The 21,586-nt window shown below is 41.7% G+C and overlaps 1 protein-coding gene across 4 annotated transcripts in view; it reads right to left on the bottom strand.

The window, feature by feature from the left end:
• PYGL (glycogen phosphorylase L) overlaps window positions 1–21,586 on the bottom strand; it is a 63,572-nt gene that overhangs the window by 4,954 nt on the left and 37,032 nt on the right. For 2 of the 4 annotated variants that reach the window (XR_009518347.1, XR_009518346.1), the window contains exons 20-22: window positions 20,173–20,345; window positions 17,367–17,424; window positions 420–547 (exon numbers count right to left, since the gene is read on the bottom strand). Coding sequence is in view for 2 of the 4 variants with exons in the window: in XM_060004573.1 (XP_059860556.1) it covers window positions 17,409–17,424; window positions 20,173–20,345 (189 nt within the window). In the remaining 2 variants the exon portion in view is untranslated. Of the gene's footprint in view, window positions 1–419; window positions 548–5,560; window positions 6,446–17,366; window positions 17,425–20,172; window positions 20,346–21,586 lie in introns of those variants that run through there. The other 2 variants (XM_060004573.1, XM_060004574.1) reach the window with 2 other exon arrangements.

Below are 21,586 nucleotides of genomic sequence, written 5' to 3'. Positions count from 1 at the left end.
TTTCTTGCTGATTTTATGTGTAGGCAGTTGCCCATGGCTGATGTATTTGAAGAGCTGTCCATCACCCTTAGCCTGCTTATCTTTTTCACTCCCAGCAGAATTGCTGGAAATTCATCAGAGATTCATTACCTTCTGCGTCCATGCCTTTTCCAAACATGTGTAAGTGCCCTGATTTTTAAATTATTAACACTTGAGGGAGAATTTTTTTAGAGGTCTTTCTTTGATGCCTTTGGCTATCTTCTGAGGATACGGGAGCAGGAAGGAAGAAAGTGGGAGGAAGGAGGGACCCTGAGAGGAGCAAGGGTGCAGAAGGGGAGAAAAGGATCCTGAAACAACTCTCTCTAAGAGCTGAATTTTACCAGAGCCCAGCCTTGTTCCTGGGGCTCATTTTTGCTTCAAGGATGACAAGTAGAACTCACCAGGACTGTGACAGCTCACTGGAGATCACCATGGAACTCTGGGGTTGTACAGACCTGGGTTCACGTGGCTCTGCCATTCATTGGCTCTGTGAGCTTGGGAAGGGTCCTTAACTTTTCAGCCTCCTCATCTGCAAAGCAGAGGTAATAACAGTTGTCTTCTAAGATGCCTCTGGTCTAGCAGAGGAATCAGGGCAGGGGAGACAGCGCATCAGAAATGCTTTCCATCCCCTACAGCTTCACGATTTGATCACACTGACCGTTCACAGTAGGGAAAGGGACTCTTGTCATGGACGATGTGGACAAAAACTGGGAGCAGCAGGTGGTGACACTGACCTCCTGTGTCCCTCGTTTCTCAAAGGTAGGAGACAGTCCTCATGGGAGATGTGGCTAGAGACAGAGGTAGCCTGAGGGAGCCCTCATGGACAAACCATAACTTGTCTGCTGGTGGCCCCCAGTTTGGATGGTTCGTGTCACAGGGGGCAGTAGAATGAACAAGATGTGCGTGGCCCCCCGTGTCCCATTCCCTGACCAGGCCCTGCTGCGTCCAGCCTCCAGGTCCCCCCCTGCACCCCAGGCTGCTCCTCACGGCCCCGCCCACCAGGGATGTCACCTCAGATGTGAGGGTTTTGTCTCATTGCTTCCCAAGACCCAGGCAGAAGGGGCGGTGGGAATCTGACGATTATTCATTCACTGCTTTAGACTAATACTAATAGTAGCTAGCACATACAGCACTGAACTGTGATGTGACTGAAAACTGTGGCAACTGTTAAAACAGTCTGAATCCTGTTTCCTGGTGACTTCAGGGTCCAGCCTTGGCCTTCTGTGGGGTACACTGAGGAAACAAGTCTGACGCGAGTACATCCGTGTCCCCTCCCCTCCTATCCTGTCACACCTGGGCTTTCTGAGCAGCTGGTAGGGGCCCTGACTTATTGCTTTCCTCTCCTGGTTCTCCCTTCGTGCCGGATCTGGATCTGCCCTAATTACATACAGTTCTGTAAAGGATTTTTGCTTAAATGCCAACCTGCCTGTAATTCCCAGTGTCGGTCTGTGAAATTCAATTTGGAGGTTAAAAGGAGAAACAAACCGAGACAACACTTGGGCTGATTTTGAATACCTTGTTTGCTTCACAGTATCTTACAGATCTTTCCCATACTCCTGTTCAACCCTCAGAAGAAAAATTGCCACTCTGTGTGACAGCTTTACAACTAAATCATTAAACGAACATATTTTCCCTCCTCTGATGCACATGGTGATTTTTTTCAACTTTTGTGAGTATGTACCTTTTGTGAATTTGCCTTTATATATTTTTTTCCCAAATAGAGAACTTACTGCCCTTACAGTTATGGCATAATGAAAAAGATATGTCAGTTATAAAATTATGGCTAGACTTAAATGGTCTGAAACCTATTTAATATTGGCTTTGGGGTCTAGGATGAATCCTTGCAAACTGTTGGGATAGATAGAAAAATATGGCCTTGTGGGTAGGGTTTCAATTCAGGAGCTCAGTCTTCAAATTGGCTATTAATCTGTATACCTTACTGCTTCCTGTATTCTGTGCCTTTTCTCTTCCTCTTCTTGCCTGTATCCCTTGAGAGAGAGACAGGTTGATGTGAGAAATCTATTTTCCCGTGTTTTTTCTACCAAGTGCTGCGTTAGTCAGTGCGACACACGGTTCTTCTAGAGCACAGGTGATGCTCTCACCTGCATGTCTCCAGGTGTATGTTTATCTTGGACATTTAGTGGCTTATGGCTAATGACTAGGTTTTACTTAGTGCAAAAAGTAACTCATGACTTAAGTAGCAAAATACTCACTACCTTCTTCTAGACCCTCTTACTTTTTAGGTGAATGGTCTCCTTTGCTTTTCGCTTGAAACGGGGATGAAGATTGAATAAACTCCATTAGAGGCTATATATAACACTGGTGGTATTTTTAAGTCTAGCTTTAGTTTTTTTTGGGGGGGCAACTCTTTTGCGGGGTAGTCCTAGTTTATAAAGTAAAAATACTTTGCTTGGAATTGAGTGTAGTAGCTTGCAGCTTAGAAACATGTCAATCATGAGGCTAATTACTTTTTTTGATTGTGATTAAGAGACGTGGAATTCGATTCTGGGAGTTGACAATGAATTCTCCTTTCCAGTCAAAGCACCATTTCTTGTGGATTTAAAGAAACCGGAGTTAAAGATTCCTCACACAGTGAGCTTCTACATCAAAGGTGAACCTAGGGTGATTCTGGGAACATGGTGAGTGCACTGATTGGACCCTGGGGTGCTTGGTGGGTGTGGCTTTCAGGTCACAAGGGCAGAGGTGAGCAGTGCTGTGTTACTTGCCTGGGGAGAGGTCGGTGTTCCTTGGAGGAAGCTGTTCCACACAGCTTCCCTTTATATTGACGCTTGACTTGCTTGCATTTGCTTTTCAGGAATCTTACGTTGGAGTTGGGAGTCTTTCAGGTGCCTTGGGTCTGTCTTCTTCCCTGCCTTATGCCTCACCCCCTTCCCACCCTGCTCCAGACCCACTGGCCTCCGTGTATAGAAGCCATGCTCTGTCTGCATTTCTTTCTCTCTCTCTGCTCCCTCTGTTCCCTCCTTTTGCCTAACTAACTGCTTACCCATCTCTTGGGTCTCATTTTAAACGGTAATTTTCAGGAAACCCTTTCCTCACCGCCCCCATTTTCGGCATATGTTAGTGCAACCTGTGCTTGTCCTTTACTGCGTTTATCCCCACTGTAATTGAATAAATGCTTGTGTGATTATCTGATGAATGTTTGTCTTCCTTATGAGACAATAACTTCATAGGTGGGGGACTTTGTTGGTGGGTTTCCATTGCTCAGCACACTGCTTGGCAGAGGGCACTCCATAAATACTTGTCCATCAAGGCCGTGAGCATCCTACTGTCTGTTTTGCTCTGATCTCAATATTTTCTTCTGTTTGGTTCACCTACTTGTTCGTGGTTGCCAGTTTTCCCGTGCCCTGTTTTATATTTCATCTCCCTGAGTTTAAACATGTGATCACAGAATGTTTGGGGGCCAATATGGATGGGTTCACATAACTTCTTCCTAATTTGCAGGGTACAGTCCCACCAATAGTGTTGGAATTTGAAAACATCTTTCTTCTTTACTCTTGCCCCATCAGTCCTTGTTTGGTGAGTCAGCTGTCCTCATGACTAGCTTATCTAGATGGCAGCAATGCCCGTCTTCGCAGTACAGACTTGGGGTTTGGGGTTTGATGTCAGACTTTTTGCCTCTAAATGATTGAGAGACTGGGACTTCCCTCGTGGTCTGGTGGTTAGGACTCTGCACTTCCACTGCAGGGGGCATGGGTTTGATCCCTGGTTGGGGAACTAAGATCCCACATGCTGCACGCGGTGTGACCAAAAAAAAAAAAAAAAAGATTGAGGGACTGAAGATTTATCATCACATGGCCAGTTCTCCAGGTCTCCTGGTGACATGTCATATGGCAGTGTTCGTGTTAGCAGGGTTCATTCATTGGTTTAACAAGGTGGAGGAACTGGAGCTCACTCAGGTGTTTAAAATCACAAGGTCACTGGGTTTCTTGAGTAGAATAGCTTAATTTCATGTTCAAGTTCTTTTCTCCTACCTAAACTGGTTTCCCTTTGTTTCCAATTTGTTTCTTCAGCCAAACCAATAGCAGGTGGCAGATATCTATTATCTTTTACTTGTTTCCACCCAGTGGATTGCATTTCAACAAACCACACCTAAGAATTGCAGTCTTGGAAGCATGATTGGTATAGGAGTCAGAAGAACTAAAACAGTAAATGGTTAAAAGGGGTTATCTCGGCATGGGAGAGGGGGGGTAAGGCAGTAGTGGTTTTCATTATAAGACGTTTGTGGCATTATATTTTAATTTTTACCATGTGCATATATATTAAGCAGATACATATCTGTATGTAAATATATTGACTATTTACGTATAATAATCCATTATATATTCTAATAGTATATAAACATATAAATATGTATCTGATTGACATAAGGAGGTTTCAGACTTTGGCAAGGATAGAGAAGTCTTCTCTCTGTCCATGTTGGCCGAAACCTTTCCTTGCTTTTCAGGCACACAGTTTCTAGCTGCCGGTGGGGGGAGGATGCTAAGGGGAAGGGCCGTAGCTGCTACGAAGCAGCCCTCCATGACGGCAACCCAATTATTGTTTATCTTCATGGCATGCAGAACACAAGTCAGTTGCCTTTGCTTGGATGTTGTTTTTTTTTTACAGAGTGAAAGAGCATTTCAGCCCTGTGGGGGCATGTAAGGCAGAGCTCAGTTTTTAGGTCTGTAAGCATCCCTTCACATATTTTTTTCCCTTTGTTGAAATTTGAGGGTGTTCTGGCAATAGGCTTCTCTTTTAAAAAAATCTATATATTCTATATGTAGAATATGTGGATCCTTAACTGAAAGGGAAACTAACTTCCAAAATTTGGATACTGATTTCAAAGAAGGCAATGGTTCCTTTACTCCCCAAGAGTGTCGGAAATGATGGATCAAATCCATGGACGACTGGGTAGGGAGTAGGCATGAGGTATGGAGAAGAGGAAGAGCAGTTTCCACATCAGTGGTCTTCTCCCAGAACCACATGGAGATTCATTTATTTGGCATGAATCCTATTAATCAAAAGTATGGATTCCCTAGGAGAGATCACCTGGAATTCTGATCACGGCTACTGGGGGCCACCTGACTAATTCTAGTCTGGAATGCTGATGCCTCGGCCTGCTCTCTGTGGTCCCAACCTTGCTTGGTAACCAAGAGCACCTCCCAGGAGGCTGGCTGTCCTTTGGTGCACTGCCAGTCCCTCTGTGGGCCTGTGTCATTATGGTGGGTGATGAGTATTGGCTGTGACTGCGGGTCTCAGCATGGGGGAGGGGCGGTGTGCCTCAGAGACCCGCAGACCTCGCTCTGTCTCTGGGAGGACACTTCAAACTCAGTGACAAGGTCTGGAATCTGCCCCTCGGCTCCCCTCCCTCTGTCTCTTTTACTCACTGTCTTTTTGTGTCAGAAGATGGCCTTCTCAAGACTTGCCTTTGCTCAAGGGGCTTTCTTGAGGTGTATGTTTCAGAGTCACATTTACAGAGATTTCCTGTGAAATCAACATTTTTCAACATTGCTTAACATTGTTCTGATTGTGTAAACTTGGGCACGGTGTTACAATGCATTTTTATTTAAAGGGTCATGTGAATCACACAGTCACGTCTGCCCTCTGAGTGAATCCGCTCTTGCCCTCAGTTATCCCAGATTTCCTGACTTGGGGTCAGCTGCACCTTCCTCTGTCTCCTGCCCGAAAGTCTCAGCTTGCTCTCAGCAGTACTGAGCTGGAAGGAGGCCAAATGACAGATCACAGGGAACCTTGATGAAAGCAGTGGTTCTATACTTGGGATCCATAGACGCCCCAGAGGGTCCATGAACTCCCAACCCAAAATTGTACACAAAATTTGAAGAGTGGATACATTTTTCGGGGCAGCGGGTCCATAGCTTTAATTACATGTTCAAAGGGTTCCATGACCCACTAAGGTTTAAGAAACTTGGCTCTAAAACAAATTCAAATGGTTTTTTAAAGAATCCTCTGCCTTTTGAATCATCTTTATCTCCCTTTTATGTGGTTAATACAGAGTAGGCTGTGGTTCTTTTGGAAAAAAGTATTTCTTGTACCTCCAGGGCTGTGAGTCTCTCTGCTTCACTTCATCTTGCACCTCATGGCACAGTGGACAGGATGCAGGCAGATCTTCCTTTAGTGAACTTGATTATATCATCCCTTTTTCTGAAAAGCCACTTTCTGGAACTTATTTTCCTTTAGCTTCTAGAAGTATTCTTAGCAATAGGTTTTGCTGTGCAGCAGTGAAAGGAGATGGGTTGCCAGCAGTTCAATCAAATGCTTACGTTGAGAAGCGCTAGCGGTCCGGGCAGCCGGTGCTCACTTGGGGGAAGGCGGCAGCAGAGGGGAGCTGTGGGTCATTCACCCTGACACAGGCGCGTGGGCTATGACACCAAGAAGCATTGCCCTCTCTCCTGGTTATTTGTCTAACCTGAAAAAGAAAGGCGTGAGATCAGATGCCAGCAGCATGCTAGTGATTTTTGTTGAACTTGTCATTGTAATTCCTAATTCTTGCTCTTTTTTTTTTAAACCTCCTCTACAGGGCAGCTCCTCATAGACTTGAGCTAGTAAAGGTATGTCTGAAGGGGCCTCAAGGCACCGATTTTATGTCTCCATTTATTCTCTTCTGGGCTACAGCCCTAAGATCTTCCTCCACCCTCAGCATGGTTATCTCCTGAGAGCTCCTGGAGGTAAGGGTGAGTTTGTGGTGTCTGGGCCTAAAGTCCCATGAGTAGACTTCTCTTCCAGCTTTGACCTTGGGGGATCAAAACAGACGTGAACATCTCTGAGTCCCAAACACTTTGAATTTGTTCCTTTCATCACCAGATGGAGTTGAATTTATTTGCTTTTTCTAAGGGCTAGGGGATGGGTTGAGAAAATATATTAAGTGCAAAAACCACTCCTTCTACCAGAAACAACCTTTTTGGTGGTATGGGATAAAGATGTAGAGTGTCTTCTCTTAAGTCATTCAGGCCCTTCTTCAGCCCCATAAGAGGCTGGGCCGAGGGAAGGTGGCCACACCTTGGTGCCCTCACCAGCCTGCTACAGACTCCAGTTTTGGGGGGCAGCCCCTGCATCTCCCAGCATGAGGAAGATGGCAGGCTCTCCACCTTGCCTTATCTGACTGACAGCTGGCTGGCGGGCTCCTGTTTATGCCCTCCCACACTTCCCTCAGGTAGTCAGTAATCTCTCCCTTAGGTGATTCAGCTGCTTGTCTAGTTATCGATCCCAAGACCTGGTCTCTCCTCCCACAAGCCAGCTCCCACTCCAGAGCCCTCTCCTGATTTCACAGCATTAGTGGGGCCCGGAATCCTGCCAGGCCCAGCACCCCAGCACCTTCTTCATCCTCCCTCCCCTGTTCAGACATGGCCATCCTCTCCTGTCTACTCCCCTCTCTCATCACTCCAAGGAGTGGTGGGCTGGATGCAGTTTTGCCTGGGGTGATGATGTCTATTAATTTTTAGGTTTACTTTCCACCTTGAACTCCACTCTTGGTACTTCCCTAAGTGGGATGGTGTGGTGCTGAGGTCTGTGGGAACGTGTACTTTTTTCCCCTCCTACTGTTGGCCAAGGTGAATTGTATGTCTTCGATGTGCACAGGAAGAAGAGTTGTAGGTGTAGGTGTGAAAAGTAGCCAGATCAGCCTTGTGGTGTGTGGGATGTGTGGGGATGGTATGATAAGACTTCCTCCTCCAGGCAGGTTCTGGATTCCACACACCACAGTCATATTTCCCAGCCTGACCAAACTTCCCTAGCTCTTCATTTTCTCCTTTGGATAGGCGATTTCTTTTAAAAATTAAAACTTTGTTATTAAATTGTCCTTCCTCCCTCCCTCTCTCCCCCTTTCTCATTCATTCATCACTTCAATCACCCAGCAAAACTATTTTCATTTATTTGCATTCCCACCTAGTTTTTAATCTCTATAAAGTTTTTCATGGTACTGACTGTATCTCTGTATAACTTTACGTTGTGCTCTTTTACTTAATACCATTTAAAAAATATTCTTCAGTGTTTTTCCACAGTCATCATAGTTACCAATTTAAAGGGTGATCATTCTCCATTATATTTATAGACAATTGTTTATTTACTTAAATATTTCACTGCTATTTAATACAAGTTTTTTTTTTCCTCCTAAATTCTTTTAAAATAGTATTGCTATGGAAAACTTTAAGCAGTTAGTTTATTCTTCTTTTGGAATTTTTTTTCCTGGAGATTAATTCTTAGGAGTAGGATCTGTTGCTTGAGTTGCATTGTCTTGGGAGTTGCATTGTCTTAGGAGTTGCATTGTCTTAGGAGTAGGATCTGTTGCTTGAGTTGCATTGTCTTAGGATTAGGATCTGTTGCTTGAGTTGCATTGTCTTAGGAGTAGGATCTGTTGCTTGAGTTGCATTGTCAAGGGGCTCTTCAATTTATGGCACCACAAAAAACACATGGATGTTCCCGTTTCCCTGGATGCTGAACTGCCCTGTGTCTTGGATAACTTGTTTGGAGGGAATGTAGTTTAAATACATGTTTAAAAGTGGAACCTGAGAGAAACCATCTCCTAGCTCAAGGGTCCTCCTGCTGCCCACTGCTGCCTATAATATGACATGTTTAAAAGTTTAATTTACTTCCTCATTATTAGTTCAGCTTGTATTTAAAGTTCAGTCTCTCACATCTATGCAGTAGTAGGGGAAGCACAATGTTTGGACACAGGCAGGCCCAGGTGTGAATCTTGGCTCTGCTGCTGGCCATTTGGGTGTCTGTGAACAAGTTACTTAAGCTCTCCAAGGCTCGGTTTCTTTCTCTGTAAAATGTGGAGAACACATACCTTGTAGGACTGTTGTGAGAATTAAGTAAAGATTTAAAAGTGCCTGCACAGTAAATTTTTGTCCCCTTCTATCCCCCTTCTCTTTGTCTATCACTGTAATTTTTTTTCATTTAAAATTATGTTTTTATATTCTTTTCTCATTTATCTATTTGGGGCTGGCAGTGGTTTCATGTAACCAAGTGATCTCTTTATTTTTGATCAATATTAACTCTTTATCTGTTCACACTTAATATAAATATCTTCCCGTTATTTGCTTGCTTCTACTACAACTCTGTGTGGAGTTCTTATCCTCCAGGGAATTCCTAAAAAAAAGGCATTTACTATGTACCAAGGTACTACATCATCTCATGCAATCTTCCAACGATCCTGAAGGTATTATTTTTCACTTCGCAGACTATATTTACACAGTTAGATGTTAAGTGGCTTTCCCAAGGTCAGACAGCTGCTAAGTGACAGAGCCAGGGTGTGACCCAGGCTGTGTGGTCCTATTCTGCCATGCTGCTTTCCTTCTTTCCCGTTGAGCCTGATCTTCTCAAGTTTGAAGTCAAACACCAGATTTCAGAAATGCATTTTTCCCTACCTATTAAGCCATCATAACCAGGATTATGGAAGTGTTGAGGAGGTGAGACCACCTTTTCTGTTTACATCTCCCAATTAAAGTGATAACAGCTCCTTTGTCATCTAGGTGCTGAGTGACAGTGGTTTTCATGTCTTGTCTGTTGACTACGGAGGTATGTGTTAGGAAAAGTGTACAAAGATTTTTCAGTAAGAAGGGGCCTTTTGATAGCCCTCATTTTGGAGGCAGTGATATTGTGTTTGCCTTTCCTTGCTGCCAGGGTTCGGGGACTCGGCGGGTAAACCCACGGAGGATGGGCTGACTGCGGATGCTGTCTGTGTCTATGAATGGACCGAGGCGAGAAATGGTACCACCCCTGTGTGTCTCTGGGGCCACTGTCTGGGAACAGGGTGAGTGGGGTCTGAAGATGGGTGCTGAGGTGGGTCCTTGGGGCGTTAGTGTCATATTATAGGCAGCAGTGGGCAGCAGGAGGACCCTTGAGCTAGGAGATGGTTTCTCTCAGGTTCCACATAGGGCTAGTGACCTTACACCTCAGCATGCCTGTCTGTAATACAAGGGAGGGTCTAGCTCTCCGGCTGTCTATGACACTGAAGCCCATTCCAGAACTCTCCTTGAGCGTTTTAAATGAAAGCATTCTTGTTTAGGGCCAGTGGAACCCCTTGACATCCTGTGCAAAATTTTGTATCTGTGCACATTCGAGGGTCAAGAGCTTTCATCAGATGCTCATACTGGATGTTGCATTTTGTACTGTTTACTTGACTGTTAAGTCACTGTTTCGCGTATGTACTAATTTTCATTGCTTTACAGAGTTGCAACAAATGCTGCAAAAGTTCTAGAAGAGAAAGGTAAGACAAAATGCTTATTTTACATCGTATAATTTCTTATACGATGAAGAGACTATTGTGCACAATCTGAACACAGAGACACCTGGAGCACCCCAACTTCAGACAGTTCCTGACAGTCTAATAAACTCTCTTTTTTCTATTTAATATACACAATACCTGCTTTTCAGAGTTATGAAATTAAAAGTAAATACCAAGGAAAGAGTTAAAATTACCTTAAAAGAGCCCTTACTGTGAAGTGATAATAAGTGTTGTTATGGAGTAATCTGGATTACAGGGGAGGAAAATAATACATTATGAAGTAATAGGCAGGACTTGCTTTCTGCAGCCCTCCTTACATAATATTTATATCAGTGTTTCTCAAAGTGTTCTGAGAACTGCCTTTGTCAGAATCTGCAGGGGGGTGTTTGTTAGAAACACAGGTGACAGCTAGGTGGATCCTAGCTGTCTTCATAAACTGGAATCCCTGTGACCAAGACCAGGTGATCTTGATACGTGTTAAAAGCTTGTAATCACTTGCAGTATATCTTAAACTTTACTTGGCAATACAGGTGAGGGTGAGTTACGGTAAACATTTTAAAGTGTGTCACCTGCTATACACAATCTTAATTACTTATGGAAATAAAAGAAATGTCATTTCATTGGTCCTCTAAACTCTCATGGCTCCTTCAATGTTGGCAATGAATTACCTGAATTAAATTCCCACATAAATGAATACTTCACTTCCTGGATAATGCAATTACCTTAGAACATTTAATTACATTAAGTCTCCAACTTATGAACTCTTGCTACCATGTATTTTAATTTTCTCTATATTACATACTCCATAAAAATGATTATTCTTATACTATAAAGTCAGTATTTAGATTTACCCTTTTCTTTGCTGTTTATTATTTCCAGCATCGCTGTGCTTCCATCTGGGATTTTTCTTCCACCTGTCTGTTGGTGAAGATTTCTGTCAGTTTTGGTCTGAAAATGTCTTTATGTCATCTTCATTTTTGAACGCAACTTTTCCTGGGCATAGAGTTCTAGAGTGGCAGTCATTTATTTCAACCTTTCTAAGATGTCATCCACTTTGTTCTTGCTTTTACAGTTTCATTAGAAAGTCAGCTGCCAGTCTTACTGTTGCTTCTTTAAAGATAATGTTTTCTTTTGGTTATTTTTGAGATTTCTTTTTTTCTTTGTTTTTCAGCATTTTTACTCTGATTCTCCTAGGTGTTCTTGGTACTTATCCTGCTTAACTGTGGCCTGATATTCATCCATTTTGGAAAATTGTTGGTCATTATATCTTCAAATATTATGCCTGCGCCATTCTTTGTCTTCTCTTTATCTGGGACTATAATTATATATATATATATATATATATATATATATTTATCTGTTCCCATGTCTTATATGTTTCCAGTGTTCTTTTCTGAGTTTTCCAGACATTTTTCTCTCTGCGCTCTAATTTAAATATATTTACATATATTTTACACATTATACCCTGTTCAATATATCATACGAAATTTTCTTTAACAATAAGTTTTAATAAATATTTCGCTATTTTACCATTTGTTATTTTCAGTAAGTTATTTTAAAGTACATATACAGTAACTCCAATGTTTAGCTCTTTTGTTTTCAGAAGGAGTGTTGGCCAAAACAACCTCGTCAGCCTCTGCTGAACACTCTCCCTTCCTGTAGTACTTTGCTTTCTTAAATTATCCAAGTCATGAAAATCTGCTTGTGTTTTAGAAGAAGGTAGTGGTTTTCAATTATCATGTACCTAGGAATGAAATCTCTTTAGCAAGGGTGCTAGTTAAAAATGCACATTCTCACACTCCCCACCCCCTAGATACTGGCTTCTGACTGGACTCTGGTGTGGGTTCATGAATTTGCATTATTAATAAGATTCACAACTGATTTTGATGCAGGTAGTTCATGTACAAGACCTTGAAGATCCCTTATTTAGGAAAGACAGTATTGAAATATAATAGGGGAGTTATTTCTTTTTTCTTCTTTTCAAGGATTTCCAGTTGATGCTATTATCTTGGAGGCTCCATTTACCAACATATGGGTTGCAAGTATCAATTATCCCTTGTTAAAGGTGAGTGATAGATCTTTACAAGATGTCAAAGTGTAGGTTGTTTCCACACACGTTTATTAACAATTTTCCTTTTCGTAACTAGTTTTATATATTTCTAAGTTATTCTAACTTGTGATAGGTTATTAGCCAGTTGCTATTAAAGGGGGGCACAACGGCTTTTGGATTTTGTAGTCCTTTTATTTCCTTCTAATAGATTGAGCCAAAGCTTTTTTTCCCCATTAACTAACTGTACCTCGTATCTTTTATAATTTTTTCATAGATAGACTTGACTTAGGTTTGTTCGTTTATTTATTATTCCTTTTAAAGTGAAAACAAACCTCTCATACATCATTTTCAGCCCTATGAATGTCAACCACATCTTTCATTATTTTATGAGAAGGAAGTCTCTAGAGAATTCAAGGAAGTTGCTGAATGGTTTTACACAGCATCCCAGGTAGAGAAGATGATCTTTCCAAGAAGATAAAGAATTGACTGACAAGATGTGTTTTTTTTAATCTGTTGTATATATTATCCTAATTTTATAATTTCATTCCATGTCTGATGCTCAATTGCTTATAGCCATACCTCCATAGAAATGTTAGCAAATGAGAGGGGGGTGGGTAAGATTCTTAGAGGGGACACATGGCCCAAGTTTGTAAACTGTCGATTAATCTTGGAAGGCATCTTAAGGGTACTTTTTTAAAAAATTAATTAATTAATTAAAAAGTTTTTGGCTGTGTTAGGTCTCCATTGCTGCATGCAGGCTTTCTCTGGTTGCGCCAGGTGGGGGCTACTCTTCGTTGCGGTGCACGGGCTTCTCATTGCAGTGGCTTCTCTTGTTGTGAAGCATGGGCTCTAGGCGCATGGGCTTCAGTAGTTGTGGCATGTGGGCTCAGTAGTTGTGGCTCACGGGCTCTAGAGCACAGGCTCAGTAGTTGTGGCGCATGGGCTTAGTTGCTCCGCGCAGCGTGTGGGATCTTCCTGGACCAGGGATCAAACCCATGTCCCCTGCATTGGCAGGCAGATTCTTAACCACTGCGCACCAGGGAAGTCCCAATGCTTCTTAACATAAAGTCAACTTTGTCCAATATTAATATACCTTTGTTTTGAGTAGTGTTTGCATGATATATCATTTTCTCTTTCTTGACTTTCAACTTTTCTGAAATCTTATATTTAATATATATCTTCTGTAAGCAACATATAGTACAGTTTTGATTTCTTTTTCAGTATGACAAACGTCTGTTAATCGTAGTATTTAGTCTGTGTACATTTAATGTAATTATGATATTATTTAGGCTTAAATCTACTCTCTCTGTTTTCTATTTGTGTCATCTGTTCTGTGTTCTTTTGCCTCTACTTTCTGGCTTTCTTCTGACTTGGCAGTTGTCTCAAGGAGAAAAGTGTGTTGAGTGTCAGGCTCACCTCACTAGGCTTCCCTTCTCTCTGGGATCCAGGCCACTCAAGACCTCATTACTTTGGTACGTCTCTGATACCTTCACAGAAACGTTTTAAAAATATTTTCTTTAAGAACCATCGCTCTGGTGTCAGTCTTTCTGGTTTTTTTTCCCCAGGGGTGTCACTTAACAGCTGTGTAATCTTGGACTAACTGTTCTTAATGCTTCATCTATAAATGGGTGTAATCACAGCCTTTCAAGATTGTTGTGGTAGATTCACATATGAAAAGCATGTATGATAGTGCCTGATACAGAGTAAGCACTCAATGGCCGTTAGCTATTTTTATTATCAGTGGAGTGCCATAACTCTGAACAGTACTGTTGAATAAAAAAGTGTAGGTGGGATGAGACACGGATGTAGTGAAAGGCATAGGTCCTTACCCTCAAGACGTTTCTTGTCTAGTTGGGGAGACAGGAAATTAACGGGGGGTATAAAGTAATGATGTGGATTTCCGAGTATCACTTGGGAGTCGATTTCATTACTCAGCACAGTGGAAAAAGACCATGGGCTATGAAGCTAGACAGATTTGGATTTGGGTTCAAATTTGGCCTCTGCCACTAACCAATTATGACTTTGGTAAATTATCTCCCTCTGTTGTATTTTTCCTATTTCTATAATGAGGTTGGTACTGCATAGGGTTGTTGTGAAGGTTGAATTAAGTAAAATAATCATGCAAAAATATGGGCATTCAACAAAGGCTTGTTCCTTTTTTCCACTCTTTCTATAATACAGTAGACTAAGTTAGGTGTTAGGGGAGGACCCAGAACAATAATATCAGGTAGGGAGAATTCAGGGAAGAGAAGGGTCTTGTGTGCAGGTGTGATCAATGATGACTTACAGGGAGACAGGATCTAAGCTCATGTCTTGAAGGCGAGGGACAGCAGTTAGAAAACACAGACAGGAGGGGAGAATGTAAGCCAAGGCACGGGGCCAGAATGGGGTGATTATGTTATGAATACCTGAGAGTCACGGAGGACCTCTATATAAGATCTTTCACACTCGTCATTCTTATAAATCCTCACAGCACCTCTGAGTTTGGCACCATTGCCTCCACTGAGCGAAATGGAGGCTTAAAGGCTCGCCCAATTGCCCCATACCCTATAGAGAGGAAACGGGACTCGATCCTGCATTTCCTAACTCCAGGCAGTCAGATGGAGGTGCGCAGCTTTTGGGATGCAAGACTGTGGCCGGATGCGGATGGGCTTACAGCCAAGATAGGAGATTTTTGTCTGTTTAAATAGATAGTGTTCCACTCCCAAAGCTTTGTAACAGCAGATTTCAGGTAACTGGTATTTTAAGAATATTCATCTGGCGGAATTTGAAGCCAGGGAAACCAATTAGGAGCCACTCGCTGTGGTCTGGGCTGGAGGGGTGGTCTGACCTGTGAGTCTCGAGGGGCACCTCTGGCTGGAGAGGAGTGAGGGATAAGGGGAGTAGACTGACTGGGGCCTGCTTTCTCCTTATGCCTTCAGAATTTGAGATGAATTGCTGAAGGGCTTCTCTTACTGAATTCTCCTCAGAGGAGTCCTCATTCCAGGGGTAGCAGAACCAGAAGACAAAGGAAAGAGAAAACCAAGAAATCTTGCCCTTAGCACGGTAAGAGGAGGGCAAAGGAAGGAAGGGAAAGAGAAGCAGTATTGGGATTTCCAGACTGTCCCCGAACGCGAGTCATTTGCTGTGAGACCACGCAAAAAATGCAGGCCAGACAGACCCTGGGAAACCACGCAGGTTTCTGCAAGCAGCAGGCCCATGTCAAAACTGTGAAGCAGAAGAAGTTTGCCGTTACTGACCTCGACCTGCATATTCTGTACCCATTTCCCTACCAAATTCCCTACCAGGCATGAATTTCCTTTTTATAATCAGGAAAAAAAAAATTTTTTAAAGGTCCTTATATTTAGAAAGTTACTATTCTCTCTATTACTACAGTTCATAGTGGGAGACTACAGCAAATGACATATTATAGCGCTGGGGCAGTGACCACTAACTCTTATTTCTCCATACTCATAAAGGAGCAGTGACAAGCAGAAATCTAAAACTTGCTTCTACACTGAACCTGAACATAATTCTTTTCTTTTTAAACTGCGAAGCAGACGTTTGCATTTATGGCCCCAGCCTACCTATTCTGTACCCACTCCCTTCCCTTGGCAACGTCCCACTTACTACATTGCACCCCCCTCCCTGCTCAGCACCGCAGAGGAATACACATAATATACTTTGTTGGTCCTTTCTCTTTGCAAATCTGTTCCAAGGAATAAACTCTGAATGAAATTCAGTCACCCTGAGATGAAAATGACAGATAATAGCTTAAAGTGTACATCAGGGATATTTGCACAGTCGATACATTCCTTCTTTAGCAAATATTTATCGGGTGTCTATTAGGTACCAAGAACTTTTCTAGGTTCTGGGGATACCACAGGGAATAAGAAAGTTGTGGTCTAAGCTCCTATGAAGTCTGTATGGTTGCTGGAGAGGCACATAGAAGACAAGTATGCAATAAGAGGATTTTGAATAGTGAGAAGTGCTGTAGAGGTAATAAAATGATGTGAAAGGAATGACTGGGAGGTGATGGGGGGGACAAGGTTCGATGGCTAGTTAGGGGAGGACCTCTTTGAAGAAATATCATCTAAACTGAGACTTGCATGACAAGGAGCCAGCTGTCATGGCAGAATCTGGAGGTCTCGGCTGAGGGAAGAGAAAGGCAAGGGCCCTGCAGTGGGATCAAGGCTGACGTGTTCCAGGAGCAGAAGACAGCAGGGCCTGGGGGTGGAGAGGAGTGGGCTTAGTGATAGGCGACAGAGGCTGTAGCCAGATTCTGTAAGGCCTCCAAGGCCAAGGTGATGCTTGGGTTTAATCCACATGCCTTTGAAGGATGTGAAGCAAAAGAGGGATGTGATGAGAGTTGCATGTTAAAATGATCACTCTGGTTTCCCTGTGGGAACTGGGTTACAGCAGGGCGAGGGTGGAACAGGAAGCCACCTGGGACTGTTGGTGTAATCCAAGCAAGAGATGAGGGCTGGGTTAGGCTGGGTGATTAGTGGAAATGGAGAGAACTGAATGGCCTTGGGAGTAGTTTAGAGGCAGGGTTAAAAGTTTGAGGAAGGTGCAGTATTGCTCAGGGTTTATGTCCTTTCCTCATTTTCAGTTGAAATGGATGTTTTTAGGGCATATAAGCTAATTTACCTTTCGACTTAATCAAAATGTGGCAAGAGCTGATTTAGCTAGCATTCTTTTTACTGGAATTTTCCATTAATGAGGAAATTCAGTATGTTTAGAATGATAATTGTTATATTTGGAGTCCTATGGTCATTATTAAAACCTGAAATGCCTTTTTAAAACATTGCAATATTAAATCATATTCAATAGAGTTTGTAATGTTCAAATCCTTTAAAACCAATTATCTCTGTATTGTATACTTTATCAGAATTTCTAACTAATCAGAATATTCTTTTCCCCAACTAAACCACTTAATTATTCTGCAGTTCATTGTAGAAGCAATTTTTAGATTATGCGTATCACTGCTCCTTTATGAAGAAATAAGTTAGTGGTGCTATTTGCACTTTAAAAAAACATAAGTAAAAACCACAAAATGTCTAATGTGATTACCTATGGATGGTGGGATTATGTGTGATTTGTTTCTTCTTTCTTCTATTTTCCAAATTTCCTACAATAACATGAATTACTTTTAAAACATAAAAGTTATATTTCCAAAAAAAAGTTTATTATATTTAGAAACTCACTACTCTCTATATTACTACAGTTCATAGTGGGAAACTATAACAAATGACATAGCTATAGGCCATGTTTCAATTTTTTTTTCCTTTTTAAAAAATAGATTTACTGGAAACTTCCAGGATTTTTAAGCACGGTTATGGATGCCCTGAGGAAAGACGAACTAGTCTTCCCCAGTGATGAAAAGTAACTTAATGACGTAAAGATGTCCATTATTACTATATCTGTAGGATTCTGGTGGGTAATTATCATGTGACTTATTGAATGGGGAGGTGACCAGTCTGAATGAGTAGATGAGAATTCTTAGATGGGCACTAGGATTTGGGGTAAGGTATCTACAGTATCTACAAATTTTTAGTATTTGGTATTATCCTTATGTCTAATTTAATGACTTTACCAATGCAGTACTTTCTCTGAAGTTATAAAGGGAGTTGTAGGTTTAGGGTGTTTCAGGACCCTTTAAAGGTCCTGTACGGTCTAACCTAGCATTCCTTGGAGGAATCTCTGAGTTCTAGGTCTTATTCCCCATGTAACCAAAATCCATACACCATCAGCCGAATAACCCAACAGCAAGTCCAGTGACGAGAATCTGGCAAGTCAGCCTCTCACAGCTGGAGAGTCTCGAGTGCCTACAAATAGGCAGTCGTTATCAGTATTTTTTCTTTTCAGCACACTTGAGGGATCTAACATCCTCAGGAGTAACAGCGAGTCACTGTGGCAGGGGTGGATGGTATCAGAATTTGGAAGGGGACAGGGAAGTACTATTAGTCATCCTTCATGTCATAGCCTTTTCGAATTACCAGATAGGAAGTTGACCAGGAGGCTAATCAAACCTATTGATCTCATGTCCATCCTGTACATTTATGGGGAAATGTAAACAAATTGCTACAAAGCGTTCTTCTTGGTCCTGTGGTAGTTCTTGTTATTTTTTGGTTTGACTTACTTTGTTTTCGTTTAATTAAAACATTCCAGATATTATGAAATAAGGCAGAATAAGGAAAAGGTGAGGCTCTGCTAATTCTGTACAAATTCAATGTTTTTGTTCCTTATTTTCAAAAATCACATAGGAATAAATTAAATCCAATAAGCTAAGTAAATTGTATGAGTAAACAGAAGAATCTTGCCTGGAGGAAAAAAAAGTCACTATATGAAGCTTATTATATATGAAGTTGTATTTCCTGGGAGGGATGGAAAGAGCATTCCTTTATTTTGGGCAAACCTCACGTTTTGCTAAAGCCTTAACTTAGAAGAGGAGAACTCTCAATGTATATTTCTTGAACTGAAAGCTTTTCTTCCACTTGTTCCTAGTGTTAAATTCCTGTCTTCTCCCCTTCTTATCATACATGGTGAGGATGACAAAACGGTGCCTTTGGAATTTGGAAAAAAAGGTAAACTAAGTTCAGCGGCTGACAGAAACATACTATACTAATTTCACCATTTTCTCAGCCAGCCAGACTTTGATTAGGGCCTAAAGAAGGGTCTCTGACATTATAAGGGGTTCTCTGCACCCCTGAATTGCTGTGCCGCCTGGTGTATACAATACACTGTTGCCACTGTTCCATGAGCTATGCAGCTTTCAGCTCCTTGGTTGTAGAGGCAACCACTCAGGGATATGCAGGGTGCCCGTATCTCTGACTTAATGGGACTAACTCCTTAAGTTGGCTGTTTCCATACCCTTTTAGGAAAAGTAGACTAGGAAAACAGCTGCTTCAATGATCAGCCTTTGAGTCCTTGTCTTTCTGCCCCTTGCAGCTCTGTGAAATTGCACACAATGCATATAGGAACAAAGAGAGGGTGAAGATGGTGATCTTTCCTCCTGGCCTCCAACACACCTTCCTGTGTAAAGGCACCACACGGTTAAAAACCGTGAGGTAAGATCTGCTTTGCTAAATGCAATGAGGGCTGCTCTGTTTTACTTAGACCATGAGGTGGGGAACGCATGTGAGCTCATCTAAGTCCTTTTCCTGCAGAGGTTTCCTGAGCCAGCAGTGGGCGTGACGTCTGAGTACAGCGGAGAGCAAAGACTTGGTCCAAACACCACTTGTGGTGTATCTTTCTTATGTAAAACTGTACTGGGCTGCTTGGGTGAGCTGAAGTTACTGACATTTCTACAAGTCACCTGCCATTTTAGTAAGGGAAAGCACAGACGCTGGGCATTATGGAATGTTCTTGTTTAGCTTGTCATAGTCTACTTTGTGGAACATGCCAAAACTTCACTGTGGAGAATCAGAATTTGGTAAAAATTTGATCCCATCTAAAAATGTACAGTTACCAAACATTCTGGGGATATCTGTGGATAAGGTGGTTTTTGATCTGCACCTAGACAGCAAGCAGTAGCAAGAAAGATGCTCCAATGTAGTTAAATAATTTGTATTTCAGTTTAGTTAATTGAAATGGCATTAAAAAGTTCCAAGCTGTTTTCTAGCTTTCTGAATAGCATTGGGGAAAGTCCTAGCATGCTATTCAATCTGCTATAAAATAGTAAGATTCGGCACTCATGTAGCCTTTGGAAATTAACACTGTATTTTTAGCCCTAATATAGTCATACACTTTCCCTCCCAATTCCCAGAGATACTTAACTAGATTATTATTTAATAAAACAAAACAAAATCAAAGAATGTTGTGAAAATGTTGAAGTCCAGTAAGAAGCTATTTTTTCTCAGGACACTTTACAACTTACTTTCCATTGGCTTTGTCCACCCCACTGCTGGGTTCACTGGACAGGGAAATCTTTAGGTCAGAAGGCTCCATGTTCCAGATGTCCCGGGCATACTCCTTAATTGTTCGGTCACTGGAGAATTTCCCTGAGGCGGCTATGTTTCTGAGTACCATGATGTTCCAGGCCTTTGGATTCTGTAAACAAGAATTATACTTGTTTAATTGAATTAAATTAAATTGACGTGCATCTAAGGCTCAGGGCCTGAGTGCCCAACAAGCTGTATGACAAACATCAGGCCAAGCACATCCAAGTGCAATTTATGGGGAAAGTGACAGGAGTAAATTGTAATGAATCATAAATACATTTGTTCCACAGTTGGGAGCTGGACAGGGCAGACTGTGCTTTTCTCCTGTTTTAGATTATATTTCTCTAAAATGAAAAAGAAAGTATTTTTCACTCTTACAGAAACGCTAATTGGTAATTTCTGCCATAGTTACAATGTTTTGGCATGTAAGCCTTATTTCCCATGCTTCATTTTGAACGAAGATACCTCATCTCCCTTTAAACTACGGGGAAAAGGAAGAGACTAACATTCATTGTCTGCTAGATGCCACGTAAGAAATTTATCCCGTGGCTCACAGCCAGAGCTCGAAAAACACTACTCTAGAACAGTAGCTACCATGCGGGCAAACAGTCCCATGGGAGACTTTATTCACCGACTTCTCTTTTCCTGTTTTTTTCAGAAGGTAGATACTCCAATAGGTTTACACTGAATCCCAAATACTCCACTGGGGTTTGAAAACAGGACCAATTAAGGTTTTATCCTAAATAAAAAATATACATCTATATATCTAAATAAAATATATATCTCTCATAATTTTATGTAAAAAGTATAAGAAGCTATTTATTTTTTATTAACATCTTTATCGGAGTATAATTGCTTTACAGTGTTGTGTTAGTTTCTGCTGTATAACAAAGTGAATCAGCTGTATGCGTATGTATATCCCTATATCCCCTCCCTTTTGGTGGGTCTCCCTCCCACCCTCCTTATCCCACCCCTCTAGGTGGGTCGCAAAGCACCGAGCTGATCTCCCTGTGCTATGCAGCTGAGCATCTACTTAGAGCCTCGTGATTTCGTAAAGAACTCTAAGAAGGAGTTCTATGGAAATGACCAGAATGTTATTTGAAAACAATCAGCAATGAATTGTAAACATTTAAAAGAAAAACTAACACACAGTCTGAAATTAGTTTATTCAGACTTTGGAAACTTACTAAAATAAGAAGAGAATAAAAGCTTCCTCTCTTCATGTTCTTTATTTAGAGGGATAATGACTAGACTTTCCGACCATGTGGGCCATGTTTTCTACGCTTCAACAATACAATTATTGTTAAGAGTAAAAGCTGCGGTTTGCACTAATGAACAAGGAAGATGGAA

The sequence above is a fragment of the Delphinus delphis genome, chromosome 2 (genome assembly GCF_949987515.2).
Source record: "Delphinus delphis chromosome 2, mDelDel1.2, whole genome shotgun sequence".
Taxonomy (NCBI): domain Eukaryota; kingdom Metazoa; phylum Chordata; class Mammalia; order Artiodactyla; family Delphinidae; genus Delphinus; species Delphinus delphis.
Note: the sequence above shows the minus strand (reverse complement) of the source record. Positions and strands in the feature narration are given on the sequence as shown.